The 16650-nt window shown below is 38.9% G+C and overlaps 1 protein-coding gene across 1 annotated transcript in view; it reads right to left on the bottom strand.

Annotated features, from left to right (window-relative positions):
• Window positions 1–16650, bottom strand: part of commd10 (COMM domain containing 10) — a 65678-nt gene that overhangs the window by 45697 nt on the left and 3331 nt on the right. The window contains exons 3-5 of the mRNA XM_082553579.1: window positions 15853–15963; window positions 15379–15534; window positions 12663–12773 (exon numbers count right to left, since the gene is read on the bottom strand). Coding sequence (XP_082409705.1) covers window positions 12663–12773; window positions 15379–15534; window positions 15853–15963 — 378 coding nt within the window. The remainder of the gene's footprint in view (window positions 1–12662; window positions 12774–15378; window positions 15535–15852; window positions 15964–16650) is intronic.

Below are 16650 nucleotides of genomic sequence, written 5' to 3'. Positions count from 1 at the left end.
TTCGACAGCTGAAACAGCAGTCGAAGAACAAGCCGTTTATTTCTCATAAACATTAGTATTGATCACATTTATGTATTTATCCAAAAATCTTCAATAAACCAACTTTATTTATGATGTAATGTTAACTTTAAATTAATGTTTACTAATGCAATGAATATTGGAAAAAAAAAAAAGAGTTATAAGAGGCATCTACCCTAAAGTTATTTTCCACAAACTCAAGGCAACTAAATGCTGGCACTGCATTGTGCATCATGTGGAGCTGAAGCAAGTCGTGTGTAACTTGAAGCCACTTTTGAATTTCTCATGAACAATTACTGAATGACTTTATTAAACCATTTAAATGTGTCTGGCAGCACTGCAGACATAAACAATGCTCTTCTGGTGCCTTCCTGACAAAGTAGAAGCTTAATGAGTGTTTGTTCACTGAGCTGCACTCATTGAGCTTATTGTTAATACCAGTAAAACTGCCAAGGAAGACAATTTTGGGAGAATCAGGTCAGGATATTTTTCCACAGCTGTCCTTTCTAACATGCAGAGCACCTGCAGGAAACACACTAATTACTTGTATATACTTCTCATTAACACTTTGTTAGAAGCTCACATCATCAGCTTGTATCGAACAGCTGCAGTTCCTTGCGTTTTCACCCACATGCTGATCTAACACAGTCCGTTATTTCCTCAAATTCTTTTTTTAAACCCACAACACTCATGTTTAAGAGCATCTAAATCAGGAGGCTTGACGCTGCGAGCCAGGGAAAATGGAGACACGATCAGCTCAAGCGCCAAGACAAACAAGCCAAGGAACACGAGCCGCTTGTGAGCCATAACAGGATCATTATGGTGGTGGCAGCTAGGTACCCTCGCCTGATATGCAGAAACAGGGAAGATGCCATGTCATGTACCAGTCTCTGCTGCCAAGCTCATACACTCTGTCTCCTTTCCAACAGGTCTGGGAAATAACGTTCCCACTGATGTGCAGCTACCACGGGAAAGCTGCAAAGACTATATATTGACTGCATGATGTGAACTAATTTAAGAGCTCTAAATTTTGGGCTCCTTTTGCATAAAACCCCCATGTTTGACAAGCCCCAAGTTGTACAAGCAAATTTAAAGTTTCCTCCATCAGACCCGATGCTCACCTCTGAATCTGCTTACTACAACATGATATCGAGACAGCACAGTTAAAAAAAAAAATCTGTGTCAAACCTTAATCATCTAAATGTGTGTGGGGTGAGTTGAGGAAGAAGTGCAGCTAGCCAACATCTTATAGCACGGGCCTTAACTAAGGCTTGGTGTGCCAGATTTGAGCATGAGAGGCACTCAACCCCTTCAGCCAGGGCCTCCATTTTGAAACAGTAGGCATTTTAATGTATTAAGTTGGCACAAGGTTAGAGTGGAGGTCATGGGTAAATGAGCTGGGTCCGTTAAGGAGAGAGAGAGAGAGCTCGCAGAGGACGAGTAACGGCTGCTATTCACCACTGCAGGCCTGCTTCTCTCTGCTATGTGGCAGCCCTAGACGATTACCAAGGCAGCCACCCTGTGCCCCTATGGTATGTAGACACTGTCGCTCTCATACACAAGGAAAGAGAAGGGGGAGTACTGAAATGTGCGTGTGAGAGAGAGACAGAAAAAGAGATATGGGGTGGGGTGGGTTGAGGGGCAGTTTACAGTACAGCTTGCAAGAGACAATAGCCGTGATCCTTCCAATACAGCAAAACATTCCATCTCGACCGAACAACACAAAGCCAGATATAAATATGGTGTCATCAACAAATACTGTAGCTATGAGAAGAGACAATGAAGTGTTCCCACTTCTTTCCTGTTCTATAGTTAATGCCAAAATACAAAATCTATTTATTGAACACGGCTGGTTGGAAACCTAAAAATGTAAGAATCAAAAGGAAGGAGAAAAACAGGTATTCAATGTCAGGTCAAGTGTAGTTTTCACTTAAAACCCCAATTTTGAAAACACGGAGATGTTTTGCAAAATGTAAAAAAACGAACAATAAAAAAAACCCAGAATGCAATGATTTGCAAATCTCATAAACTTTTGTCTTATTTACAATAGAACAAAACAATAACAATAATCTGTCATTTTTAAAACTGATGGTCTGTCTACAAACTGTGCAACAATTTCAGAATAAAGCCCCTAAACATAAAATTGAAAATTCTTTGAATAACTTATCGTCTACAGTATAATATCATCAAAGTATTCAGAGAATCTGGAGAAATCTCTGCGCGCAAAAGACAAAGTTAAACAAAAATAGTGGATCCCCGTCACTTCTGGCTTGCACTGTATTAAAAATCAGGCATGACGGAAAACACTGCACGGACTTGATGATTTCTTAAAAAGATTCCAGAAATCACTAACTGTGTATACAGTTTGCTGTGCGATCCAAAAAATGCTGGTTAAAGTGCTATCAAGCAAAGTTATATAAGAACATGCTGCTGCCTTCTTTGGGCCAGAGCTCATTTTAAATGAACTGAGGAAAAGTGGAAAACTGTTCTGTGGTCAGATTAATCAAAATTTGAAATTATTTTTGGAAAACATCTCGTCCTCCGTGCTAAAAATTACAGAGAGACCATCTGGCTTGTTATCAGTGCTCAGTTCAAAAGGCTGCATCTCTGATCGTATGGGGGTGCATTAATGCCTATGGACCTAGCAGCTTGCACATTTGGAAAGGTGCCATCAGTGCTGAAAGGTATATACAGGTTTTAGAGAAACATATGCTCCCATCCAGACAACATCTCTTTCTTGGAAAGCCTTACATATTTCAGCAAGACAATGATAAACCAAATACTGCCGCTACTACATCACCATGGCTTTGCAGTAGAAGAGGTGGACCTGCAGTCCAGACCTGTCACCAACTAAAATTTCATGCATCATGAAATAAAAAATACAACAAAAAAGACTTGGACATCTTTCCTCTCCCAAAAGTCCAGAAACTGACTTCAGACGTTTACAGGCTGTTAAAAGAAAAGTGGAAGTGACACAATGGTAAATGTGGCCCTTTCCCAATGTTTTGAGACATGCTACTGCCGTCAAAAGTGAAATAACCTTGTTTGTTAAAATGTTCATTTCCTTAGTTTAGACATTTAATATGTTTTTAATGTTCTATTGTAAATAAAATATGAATTTATGAGGTTTGAAAATAAGCACTTTCTGTGATTATTTACCTTTTTACACAGCGTCCCAGCGTTTTTTTGTTTGTTTTCTTGATTGGGGTTATATTTCTTTGTTCTTTAATCACTACACATCCATGCTACAGTAGCGTTTGGCCTCTTGGTGCAGATGACTATGAAATGAAAATGATTCAAAGCTTTTTAGAGAGCTGTAGGTACATATAGGCACAAAAGAGGTCATTTTAGCCTATTACTAAGTGGTTGCTAGGAAACATGATGACATCATGATCTCTGATATGTACCTTCAGCCACCTAAGATGTACTTGCAACACACAGACAGAGATGTCGTGTATTACAGTACAATACTTGTGTGTATTTAAAATGGCCATTTCTTGTACGGCTTCCTGTTTTTAGACACCATTTGAGATGCTTGATTCATTTTTGTTAAATCAGAAAACAGGTTTTATAGAAAATCGTGTTTATTTGTCCATCTCACAAATGCAACGGATCGCATATGCTTCTGATCAGTCAATACAGCTGTCTGCACAGCAGGAGCAACATTTGGTGTTCCACTGGTGCTTTACAGTTGCAGTCAAGAGCCTAATTGAATCCATATACGTCTATACATGTGTACTGTGTATACATCTATACCCATGGTGCAGGTGAAGCAAATAAATTCCACTCTGAACATATAAAGTAATTTCAAAAGTACTGCTTTATCTTCCAACAGTCAAATACCAGTGTATCATCAAAGAGGGTGGGCATTCAATAAGAAACTGGTGACAATTTGTTGATATAGGCAGAGGGAGCAGTCTTTGCCCTATCATATATCAGTGTCAGGCTGCAACCCACTCATTATAATCATTATTTCAAGGCAGGCAAAAAGCCTATAGCTCAGATCCTTTCATTGTGATTACATCTCGTCACAGTGTGATGCAAGCCGACAAAGACAGCTCGGAAAACAAAAGAACACAGCGACAAATACAATAGAAACCAGAAGAATAAACATCCAAACCTGTTCCTGATGCGACGATATGTCTACATTACTATCAATATCTGGCATTTGAATAAAGCAAAAACAGCCTTTTCATTCTGTATGCCTATCAGATAACTTTCACTGGAATGAATGGATGTGATTTGGCTCTATGCTTCTGCAATCAGTGCGTCTTGTTTAAACTCAAATAGTTCAGCCAAGTAGCAGAGCATCTTCTCAAAAATAAATGCCAAAAAAAATGAAACGATGAACAGAAAAAACACACACGCACATCTGAAAATGGCACTCTTAAGCATTTCCACCAGCTTCTACAAAATGGCCAACAGATTAACAGGGGATTAATGATTACTTCACAAACTGGGTGTAAAACAAAACAGGCTGAATAACCAAAGAGAAATAAAAGCTGATCACAGGAGTGGGAGATGTGAGAATAAAAGGGCGACGTTAAATCAATGAGATTTAAGTGGAAGTTGCAGTTGGATTTGCAGGGTTGACGGTTCGCCTATCTGGGTGTCAAGCATGTACCGTGGGTGTGCTAAACAACATCCAAACATACCCAAATCCCCCAGGCGCCTTTTAAGAGGCGAAAGAATTTGGGAAGGGGATTGGCTGAGGAAAACAGGAGTGGAGGTTGGGGAGAGAGCGGGGTGGACAGGAGAGATATAGAGAGTGTGTAATGGGGAGATCGAATCAATGGGTACCCCCGGAGCAAATAGGAGCCATGACATCATCGTATGGCAAGCAGCAAGGAGTGGGGTGGCGAGAAGTTGGGGGGAGAAAGAGAGAGAGAGAGCGAGAGAGCGAAGGCAGAGACGAGAGGACCCACAGTCACCCATTCTGCATCTCGGGGCCCATCCACTAGAATGGATAAGAGCTGAACAATGCACTCTGAATGAATGGGATCCCAAATCCCAGAGGAGAAAAACAAATCACCAGTGGGAAAGTGGAAGGGCGAGGGAGAGATGGAGAACGAGACAGAGAGAGATGGAGAGAGAAAGGGAGACCCTTAAAAAGATGTGCACACAAAGCAACAAAGCATCTTGGGACATGTAGAGCAAGGCAAGTAGAGACTGAGACAAAGCTGCTTTTGTCCTTCCCGGCTGGTGGGTGGCTTGGTGTGAAGGATTTGAACGTGGTACCATTTACATCAAAGCTCTCAAATATATTGATTGGGCCATGTAATCCCTCAAATGGAAAAATGAAAAGGTTGGATCTACACCGGATGAGTTGTTTTTTGGGTCTACATGACGACAGCATGTGGGAGGCAAGAATGAGGCCTTACGTAACTTGTCAGGAGGACTTTGAATTGCGTTCAAAGTTTGCCCAGCATCTTCGTGATGCCGGTTTGACAGAGACACGTGAGGCAAGCAGGGATGTTCAGGGAGGCTCTGATCACAGCACCTCCTCGCAGAAGTCAAAAAGGGATGTTTAATTGCGTGCCTCATCACACAGTGTTAATAAATAAAGTCACAGCCTTCACCGAGAGGGCTCAAAACGTGTGCCGAGTGTGTATTGTTGTGTGCTTTCGAGCACAGAGCTTTCATTCCTCCGTCATTACAGCACCGGTGCTATATGCCAAAACAGAGAAAATAAATTAGAATCACACAACAAAAAAACTCTTTCATGTTGGATGCCTTGATAAGAAAAACAAGCAGGTTTCCACAAACTACATTTAGTTGTCTTATAGTTTGGAGCTAGCTAGGGACAACTTGACACACAAAAAAAAAATAATAATACAAATTTATGAGATTCACTCATAAAAAAATCACAAATAAAAGATAGGAGAGAAAAAAAAGTAGGTCGTGAAATTTATTTGGGGATCGATAAAAAGGAAAAGTGCTGAAAGCGTGGACTGGAGTAAAACTATGCAAATTTGGAAGAATCAGACAGAATAAGACCCAGAAATGTGAATCAGGAATCAGAAATATGCTCTTTCTGAAAAGAAGCACTTGCCTAGGAATGAGCACAATTAACAGCAAGCTTATTTGATGCTTAGAAACACTCTGCCTACGAGAAAGAAGCCGCTCTCCCGAGTCCAAATTTTATTGAGAGCTGTTTAAACTACCACAGCATCATCCACCATCCTTCAGGAACAGTGACGCAAAACAAGCTCAATTGTTCCCTTTCCAGACGCTACAACAAGTGGACTGTTGACTGTTTTACTTTGGTTACAGTTTTGTGTTATACTATAGTGATCTGTTTGTACTCTGTGACATTTAAGAAGCAGGTGAGTACAGTTAAAATGACAGATGCATTTAAACATGATTTATATAGCAAAAAGCTGAGATTGTGAGGTCTAAAGCGAGCCCAGACATTGAAAACAGGACCAGAGGAGACACTTGTTAATAAAAATGTAATCTGTTAGTGGACTGAAATTACCAAGAGTGAAATACTGTATCTCTATGAGATCAGAGGTGCTGACCCTAATCTCTAACCTCTGAACTTCTTTTAATTAAGAAAGTATTTTCTCTAAACTTACTCTAGCTACATTTTTCAATCAATTAATTGATTAGTCTACAAACTGTCAGAAACTGTGATAAATCCTTGTTTTCTGAAGCCCACAGTAAAATTATCAAATTGCTCCTTTTATCAAACTAAACATCTGTTAAAGTTAAACGATAAAAAACAGCAAACATTTACATTTGAGAAGCCAGATATAGCAAATATTTGCCATTTTCAATTTATAATTACAAATTACAAAACCCCCCAAAACAAATTCCTATTATCTCAGGTGACAGACACTTAGAGAAGATCCTCCTCTAGTTTGAGCTTCTCCTCTTCTCTCCTTCATGTGTATATATTCCCTCTTATTTATAATGGGGAGGACATCGCTAGGTTTGTTAAAACTGTTTGAGTTTAAAGAAACATTTTATTTTTATCGTTAAAAGTTTTTTAGAGTGAGGAGGCTCTAAGGCCAGCAGGGTGTTGTATCAACCAGTCACTTGAGCCCCATAGTGAAATGAAAAACAACAAGACTGAATGAAACAAGTACTTGGGCGGCGTCCAGTGGAAACTCCAGCTCTAGGGGAAAAGCTATTCCCGCTTACAAGTTTTTGATTGAATAGGCCATAGGAAGAACATAAGAAAAATCTGTTGGGAAAAGTCTGGGATTTGTCTCAAAGCTGCATTTAGTACATTTTTTCCCCTTTGAGGCTTAAAAACTCAGAAGAGCTTTGCTTTATCAATTCTCATCAAGTCTGTCTGAAGCTATCAAGCAAAGATATCCTTTGAAGTCAGAGCCAGCATGTAGAGGGTACATTAGCTCACTAGCTCTTACCCCGTGCTTTTGCAGCCTAGCATGTGCACAATAAATATTAAAATCGACAGCAGGGCAGTGGCTCATCCTAACGCCAAAAGATAGAGACAGACACCAAGAGCGGTAAAAGATTTTAATTTTAAGACATCAGAATTTCCGTTTTATGAATCTATGTTTAGAAAACAAAGTTAAGCATCCAAAGGTTTTTTAAAATGAATCAGTCTATCTTAAGGTGGTCGCAAGTAGCACCGCTAAAAGGGGTCAAAAGGCTGATTTGTAATATTGTTTTACAAGCTAACAAAAATTTTAAACAAATGCAGGCTGTGCCCACTTGAGTATAGCCACTTGTACTTTCCTCCATGGAATATCTGTCTTTTCATCGAATTATTTATCCGAGCCTTTCAAAACAGAAAAAGATCCAGTGTGCTCCTTTAAATGAGTGAGTGGATATTACATCCTTAGCAGTGCTTAAAGCCTCCTCAAAAAGCCTCCATCAGAAGTGGGTTTTCTCTCTGTCCTATTCCCAAAGCGTTGTGCCGCACAAATTAATAGTGCAACTGATTGACGTGTTTACACTAAGCTGCTTATTCTGTGGCCAAATATTTTGAGTATGACTAATGGCCCTGCAAATGCTTACCTTACATCATATGCTTAAAAGGATCGTTTGATACTGTGTCTTTATTTCTTTTTTTGTCTCATACATATACTTTAGAAATGATGGCTGCCAATACAAAACATGCCCAAAATTTCAAATAATGAAGTTGGAATATGTACAAATAATTCTTGTGCTCTAAAAACTCAGGCTTCACTCTGGTCTAAACACTGAGATTCAGACAATCTTTCTTCTATACGATGTCAAACACAGTTCCTAAATATGATCACAGTCATGGCACAATGAAGGTACACTATCTGTCAATTTAAATGTTTTATACAGGGCATAAGTTTTAAAAAAATCTACTCGTATTGGTCTAAAAATTAATTCAGTGCCAGGTCAGATCAACAACATATGGCACATAACATCACATAAAGCCATTATTTATTTAGTGTGATTAAACAAACCCCGAGATTAAACAAAACCAGCTTCAGCAGAAATAACCTGAATTGTTTGCTGTGTAACTTTATTAGTCGTTCAATCATTGTGAAGGAATTTTGGCGCGCTCTTTTTTACAGCTTCAGTTTATTGAGGTCATTTGTTTCCCCACAGCTCTCTTAAGGTCCTGGCACAGCACTTAAGTCAGGATGAGGTCTTGACTTTGACCGGACAACTGCAACACCTTGACTATTTCGTTTTTCAGCCATTCTGTTGCCGGTATGCTTGGCATGATTGTCCTGTACCAAAACAAAATATTGCCTAGCTTCAGCTGTCGGACAGATGGCCTCACATTAGACAGAGGAGTTCATGGTCGACTCAGTGACTATGAGGTTGCTGTGGCTGCAGAACAAACCAAAATCGTCACACCTCCAACACCATGCTTGACAACTACTTGATTTAATAAACAGTACATGGCTGCTACTTACCCTCATAACTCCTGTGAAAGCATTAACTTTACTTAGTTTTTCACACTGTCTGGTTTGCGTTCAAATCCTTTGCTTTTGAGAGGCAGCCAGTGTTTCCGCACCTCAGAGATAAATAAGATAAATAAAGATGTGAATAATGCAGAGTTCCTGCAGTTTAGTTCAAGAATAATTCACTTTAATGTTTTACTTTCAGCGCCCTTTTTATCTTTGCCTTTCTTTTATCTATTATTGAAATATTCTCCTCTTGCATGTTTGCTTTCTGTGAGCTGTGTCTTTTTACAAATTCAATAATCACAGAAAAATAATGATATCTTGTTAAATACTTTGTGGCCCAGTCATGGTGTGATCATGAAAACATATGGCTAAAAAAAGATCTCACTTCCTCAAGTTTTCAACACTTACGTTTTTGTCTCTGCTGCTGTACAAAATTGTGCCATCTGGTTTGTTGGCATGTTGGTTTGTTGTACTAGAGATGCAAATACATAAATTTATGAAACTAAGAATCTTGTTTTTTTTGTCAATTTCTTTCATTCATAACCTACCGGCATATTTGAAGATTTTCAAAAAGTTTTGCACTGAAGGATAAAGTCAGTAACTTGGAGAATGAAAGGGAGATGTCCATTTGGTTCTACAAACTCAAGCAGTCCAGTATGCATACAGCAGATGCTGGGTAGAAAGCCAGTATCTGTTTTACACATCATTATTTCTCTAAAGGCAAAAGTCTCACAAACAACACACCTCTGACATAAAATGGAAAAAACTATGCATTTATATCTCAAGGTCTATGCAGCTGGAAATGTTTAATCGGGTTATCTGCAGTCTAGCTAGCATGCCAACAAAAACCTTCTCGAAATACAGATAAAAGCAGACATTCCTGTTTCTCAGAAGCTCAGAAACACTTCCTGTTGGAAAGTCGCATGCCATACACACGACTATTAAGAGGACTTCACATAGCCTAATGCAAACTGCATAAAAAATTTCAGCAAATTCTCACTCTCATCTTTCAGTTGCCGTTCTCGAGTTTTCTTTGTAGTCTTTTCTCTATTGTTTGTCCTTGCTATCACCTTCTGCTGCATCCTGATCTTCTCCCTTCCATCATCTGCTCGCATCAAGTTTTCCCCCAAACTTTTCTTTCCTTTTGACAGCAGATCAATCAAGTCATTTTTCTGTCTCAGCCCCCTCCCCACTGGGATAACAATGCAACAGGTCTTGCGTCATACCTTCACTGAACGAGGCCAATCTCACCGGTCCTTATGAGGGTAAACTAGAGCTCTCACTCCTGAAATATTAAGGAGTGCATGAGAAGACATTTATGCCTTGTGCCGATGTACTGCAGTGCTTCCTCGGTTTTCATATCTGAAACAGCAACTTTTCACCAAACCCGATACAAATTCAGTTATGAGGAAAATATCATCTCACATGGGTGAGGTCACACAATTATTGAAACAGAAACTATAATCCATAAATTCCGTGTTGGTCCACACACTTTAGAGACAGAGGGTGTTATGAAGATCTTCCCCTGATATTATATACTTCAATAAAACACAGAAACAAATATAAAAATCCACTCCACTCACTTTTAATTTCAAGTATGCCATCTAACATCTTATCCACTCTACTGCAGATACACTGTACGTCACATATAGTTTGGAGAATGAGATGTGAAGCCCCCTGGCAGTCCTCCTCCTCAGGAAGAGTGCTAATGAAGTAGGAGGCCAGTCGGATGAGAGAGTCTTACTCTCCACTTAGGTTCCAAGCAATCAATAAAACACAAAGTGCCACTGTTGCCATCCCCTTACACATCTTTTGCTTTCTGTTCTTGATCCCAATTTTCTTCAGTATTTCTATCCTCTTTAATTGTTTTACTTGTTTTCACTCCCTCTCTCACCTTTATATTTCAATATTTCTGTCCTTGTCACCTCTTAATTCTCTGCTTTCTTCCATTTGCTGTTTTCCCTTCCCCTCGCCATTAGACAGCCAGCAGTGACGGTGCTATAAATCTGTGCTGTAATTAGTATGACACTTGCAGCAGAATTTCATTTCTATTCACAACTAATTTACTTCTCTGTCATTGCAGTGTTTTGACATCTCAAAAGTTTTACTGAGGGATTCTCAGAGTTTGGAAGCAAACAAACTTACTGTCAAGAAACTCTAATCAGAAAGCACCAATGGAAATTTAAAAGAAAAGTGCACGCTCAAAGTACCTTAATACAAACTTAAACGAGGAATCTTATCCATCTCAGACACTTCACTGCCCCTGAGGGCTGCTTACCAAACTGTGAGGCAACAGTGCCCCCTGTAGGTCAACGGTGAACGTGCACCTCAATGATGTTCAGTGAAGTTAACACTTTTAACCAGCCTTGTTTTAGCCCCCCAGCTATCTCCTCCCACAAGGGAAATTGTGCAAGTGGATTTAAATAAATTAATACCTCTTCTGCAAAGCCTAGGGAGAACACAGAAGAAAACCACAAAAAAATAAAATAACGTACCGCTGTTGCATTCACAAAGATAAAGCAAAACACATATTTTTTTCTGGCTAACGCCTATAGGGCCGCATTTAAGATGACAGCAATTTGAATATGTCATGCCTAATTCTACGTTCAGACTGAGCCGACATTCTCTAGGGTCTGAATACAAAGCAGTGTGCGAGAAAGACACTTGACTAGTCAGCTGGAACACCACTATCCAGGCTGTGGGGATAATCAGTCTCACCATTCTGAGACAAAAACTGCTTTACAAGAAACCGTTCAAGTGCCCAAAGACCAAAAATCTATTTTTAGTATCTGTGCCAACAAACAAAAGTCGTGTGCACCACTCATAGTCGGCAGAATACATTTCAAGTATTTCTCAAAAATAAATAAATAAAATAAAATCAACAACATTTCACTAAGTATGTGTTCATGTTTGAGGCTGAGCTTGTTAGGAGAATTAAATCATTAAGACTCAAGAAAATGTTTCAATTAAATCTCAAACTTCAAAGGTTGAAAATCATTTAATGTTAAAAAGACACTGTCTTTTGAGTTCTGATTGCTTCCACTACAGCTACAGAGCTCTACCTCTCCCAGTGGAAAAAGAATAAATGAGTGAGGGAGGCTCATGAGGTCTCAGTTATCAGAGTAAGTACATGGTTTTAGCTAATTGGGATCCAAACAAACTCTGAATAAAAATAAATAGAAACAGGAAAATGCTTTGATAGAAAACAAAAGGTCAAAACAATATGTAGCTCATGCTTCTTGGAGTTTTCCTTTAGAAGAGAAAATATTTAAGGTTAATTAGATTTCTGCTTAATTATTTGTCCTACTATTTGTGGGTAAAACTTGCCTATTAAGAATCTTAATGAAGAAACTCACTAGTGACCTGAATAAGGCAGGCGCCGAGACTAAATCATATTCCACCAGAGCTTAGATGCTGGGCATTCAAACAATTCAGTGCTGGTAACAAAACAATGCCCCAACACACTGACCAATTTCAACCACACAATAAGTCTCTCAAGAGAACAAAAGGACCCACGAGGTTTCTGATAACAAGCTCCCTGATCTCTGATCCATACACTACAGTTACCCTGGAGCTAGATGCAAGTCTACCTCTGGGTCAAGACAGAGACCAGAGGGATTAGCAAAAGAACAGAGAAAGACTGATGGTGCCTCTTAATTGACATTTACAAAGAACAGCTCTGTGATCAAAGTGCACAATAAGTCTTGGAGCAAATAGGATGTTTACAATAGATAAGTAAAGCTATAAGAAAAGCAGACTGTCTGTATGTGTCCATACCTCAGAGTCTTCACCCTGGAGCCCCAGCTGGAGGACAGCACTGGGAGACTTCAGTCTGGCATGGCTGGACTGAGCCATCTGCAGGTTCAACTGCCAGCCAACATACTCCAGCTGAAACACACAAACAGAGTTTTAGAATTAACATAACCGTAAAAATAAAGCCTCACACTTCAGTTTAATAACTGCCTCAGGCAGCTTTTCAAAGACTTAAAAAAGTGTTTTTCCCATAAAATAATTGCTATTTTATTATTACTTCTGCCTCATCCTCATTATCTTGGTACTTTTGACCTGATTTTTTTATTATCCTTCATTTCCTTCTCATTGTTTTTCCCTCTTTTTTTTTTTTACTGTTTTATGTTTCCAAAGCACTTATTAGTCAAATTAATCAGCATTGCACTAGACTTTTCAATATTTCATCTGTTCGTGTTAACATTTTGCCATATTGCTTTGTTACAAGGACAAAGGAAAACTGCTATTTGCTGCATGGCCACATTTGTGTAGACTTTTACTTTATCCCTTCATCCAAACTTTTCTCCAACAAAAGTGAAAAAAAAGACGGTCTGCGTGATGTGATGTGAACTTGTAAAACTTGCAGCGTCTCCTTATACCAACCTCACCAATTCCCCCACCTGCTTGGCTGATTTAATGACAGACACTTCACCAGTCAGCTGAAGCAGTGTGATAGATTAGCAGCGGTGAGTCAAGGCGGGGCAGTTAAGTGTTTTATGATGCAGGGAGAGGCCATAATAATAAACCATGTGTGACTTATTGGTTGTGGATGCATCACAGCACAGGTGTGAGGTGGGGAAGGACTGAAATACGTTTATTTATACTGCAGAAACATTCAAATTAGCAGGAATAAACATTACAACTCTGCGGTCGTTGGTCTTTAAGTTTCTTTACATGTAAAGGAATAAATCTGAATACATTTAATAAACACCTGCATATTTTATTATCTTGCATAAGATCGGTCAAAATAAATGAGCATTCTAATAGTACATTACATAGGCATTGCTTTCTAACACATTTCTGCTTTTACTGCTTGATCGTCGGTCAGTTTGCTCATTTTTAGATAAAAAAACAGGGAATGAAAGGAACTGTCCCGACAACCTCACATGAAGGAAAAATTCTTAATTCTTAATTAAAACAGCAAATAGCCCATTCAATCACACAACAGCCAGTAGCAAGCATAGAGATTAACTTGAGGTCCTGTTCCCACATGTGTGACATTTATATTATTTTGGTATTTAGTTCTCACAACTATTTAGATCGCTGGGGTGATGCGGTCTGTGATTATTTGTAAGACCGTTGCTCGTTTCTGCTGTGCATTCAAAAAACTATTTACTTAATTTGTCAATCATGACACACACACGTATATTTGACACGAGCACTGAGCTTACAGCTACATCTCGCAGTTATTTTCCTTATTGATTCATCTGCTGATTGTTTTGTCGTTTGCTCTGTAAAATGCCAGAACACAGTGGAAAATGTCATTTATAATTGCCCAAGGTGGGATCTTCAAATGTCAGCTTTTTGTCCAACCAACCAAAGATATTGCATTTACAATTGTGATATTATCAGTGAAGAAAAAAAAGAACCAAGTCCTGATATTCCAGAGGCTGAACTCTACAAATTCTTTGATACGCGCAATTAATTGCTTAATCAAAAGCGATGCCAGTTAACGTTCAGTTGGTTGACTAATACTTGCAGCTTTATTTTTCACACCCAGTTTTGATATTGAGCAAGAAATAAGAAATTTATGGCTTTATGTTCAATGAGCATGTGGCAGAAATGACAAGATGCCTGCTGAATAGAAATGGTGTGTATGAATATGAGACTCAATTTAATCTCAAATGTGCATGTGAGACAAAACATATTAATTTAATTATTACAGTATTAGTATAATTACGACTCTATTCTCAAGGATCAATAGCTGTCACATCCTTCCATGTATAAATTCATTAGGGAGCGAGGGGAAGATTTGCCAGACACGAGCAGGTGAGACATATAAATGTCTGACAACAGCAACGGCCCCAGCATAATGTGACTGATGTGTACATGCTGAGTATTTATTCCGCGTTTGATCTTAATTCCCTCGTCTCTGAAAGGAATGCTGTTTGAAGTGTCGCTCTTTAATCAAGTTATAGAGCGAAACAAGTTTAGAAATTAATGAAACAACTTGTGTGAGCTTTGAAAGAAGTCTTTGTAATCCATATGGCTGGAAAGAATTCACACAAAAGCAGGTCAGTCTTAATGTGGACAGTCTGATGCTTATTTTCAATTCAGTATCACATTATGAATTCAATAGAACTCGGCTCGCGATGAAAATAAAATAGAACGGGCGGCTTTGGGTTTTAAAGATGTTATAGCAGGTGTAGTCAAAGTTCAGGTATATCAACACTAATAATGTTCCCAAAAGAATATTACACTGTGTACAGTGTTGCTTGCTTTTACTGTTCCTCCACAGACTTACTGCAACTGAAATTTCTCATTTACACCAGCACAGGCACAACTAGTGCATGAATGACAAGAATAACTGGTTTACAAGCACTGTAAACAAGCAATGTAGTTTCTGCATCAGTGGTAAAACTCTTGTTTGGATATATTGTTTGTAAAACATAAATAACAAACTGTAAAGGGTTTGCTGTGTATATTCTGCTAAATAAAAATAAGCAGTCTGATGCTAACGAGGACAAAAAAAAAACTTAGACTGTACCTTCTTCGGGGCAAACAAATTACATTTCAGTTTCTCCACCAGTTCGGGTCCAGTAGTTGCCCAGGTCTGAGAGAACACCTCAGCCTTCTCTGGGGTTAGATGGACCATCTCCAGCTGTTGTTGCAAAGAGGCTGGCTTTACATTATGATACACTGCCTAGTAAAGGTGATGAGAGAAGAGGACAGGATGTGTTAATCAGCATCAAATGTATTCATTTATATCGGGTTATTGTGCAGTTACAGTTATAAAAGAACAATCCATTTAATCTAATACCAAACACAACATTGGAAATACAACTACTCGCAACACAACAGTGACCCCAGGTGGAGAAATAGGCTCACTGTGTGATTCAAAAGCTACAGTACACACTCCATGCCAATCTCCTCATATTAAGATATTTAGAAAATATGCAAAATGTGCATCATTTGAGTCACTTTTTATGTGCACTGCAGGAAAAACAATGTGACCACTCACTTGCTCTAATATAAAGGCAGAAGTTTCCAAGACTAGGTTGAGAGCATTTTTATCCAATGAGAGAGCAGCCTGGAGTTTTTCCTCCTCTTCCTCACTGAACGTCCGCTCTCCCTGTGTAGAAAAAAATCCAATGCAATGTAAAAGCATCCTGAAATAATAACTAAATATATGAATGAAAAGACACTGTCTGCTTGACAATCAAAACATTTTCAGAATAAGCTTTAAAACACAGTATGTGGGTGTCAGTGTTAATCTGACAAGTCTGACAACAACAAAGGTTTTCCTTGAAAGGAGCTTATATTCATAAGCAACATACAGTATTAATCTCATGTTACTCACACTAATGTTTTGCTGCGCGCAGCTCCTCTGCTGCCACTCGTGAGTGACAGTCAGTTCAGTCAACAAACAGATTTTTATTATAGTTTTATTTTGGATATTTTTAAAGCAAAATGTGGAACATTGCAGTATCACAATTACCAAAGTTAAGTCCTTGTCACTCTGCTTTCTTCAACTTATCCAATTCAGGGTCATATAGCAGCTAAAGCCAATGTCCTATCTCAGTAGTCATAGGGTAAGAAAGGAGGTACATCCTGGATAGGTTGCCAGTTTATCAGGGCTAACATTGAGAGACAGAGAGAAAACCATTCACACCAACGGCCAATTTAGAATTGCCAGCTAACCTAACATGAACATGGCTTTTGGAGTACCTGGACATAACCCACAAAGCAAGAACGTCACAGGTTTGAATGCTTCTGAGTTTGCAAGTTCTCTCTGGGCCTGTGAGCCAATGGTGCTAAC

Source organism: Aulonocara stuartgranti (genome assembly GCF_965226115.1).
Source record: "Aulonocara stuartgranti genome assembly, chromosome: 12".
In the NCBI taxonomy this organism is placed as follows: domain Eukaryota; kingdom Metazoa; phylum Chordata; class Actinopteri; order Cichliformes; family Cichlidae; genus Aulonocara; species Aulonocara stuartgranti.
The sequence above is the reverse complement of the archived record's forward strand: the minus strand, read 5'-3'. Positions and strand labels throughout refer to the sequence as shown.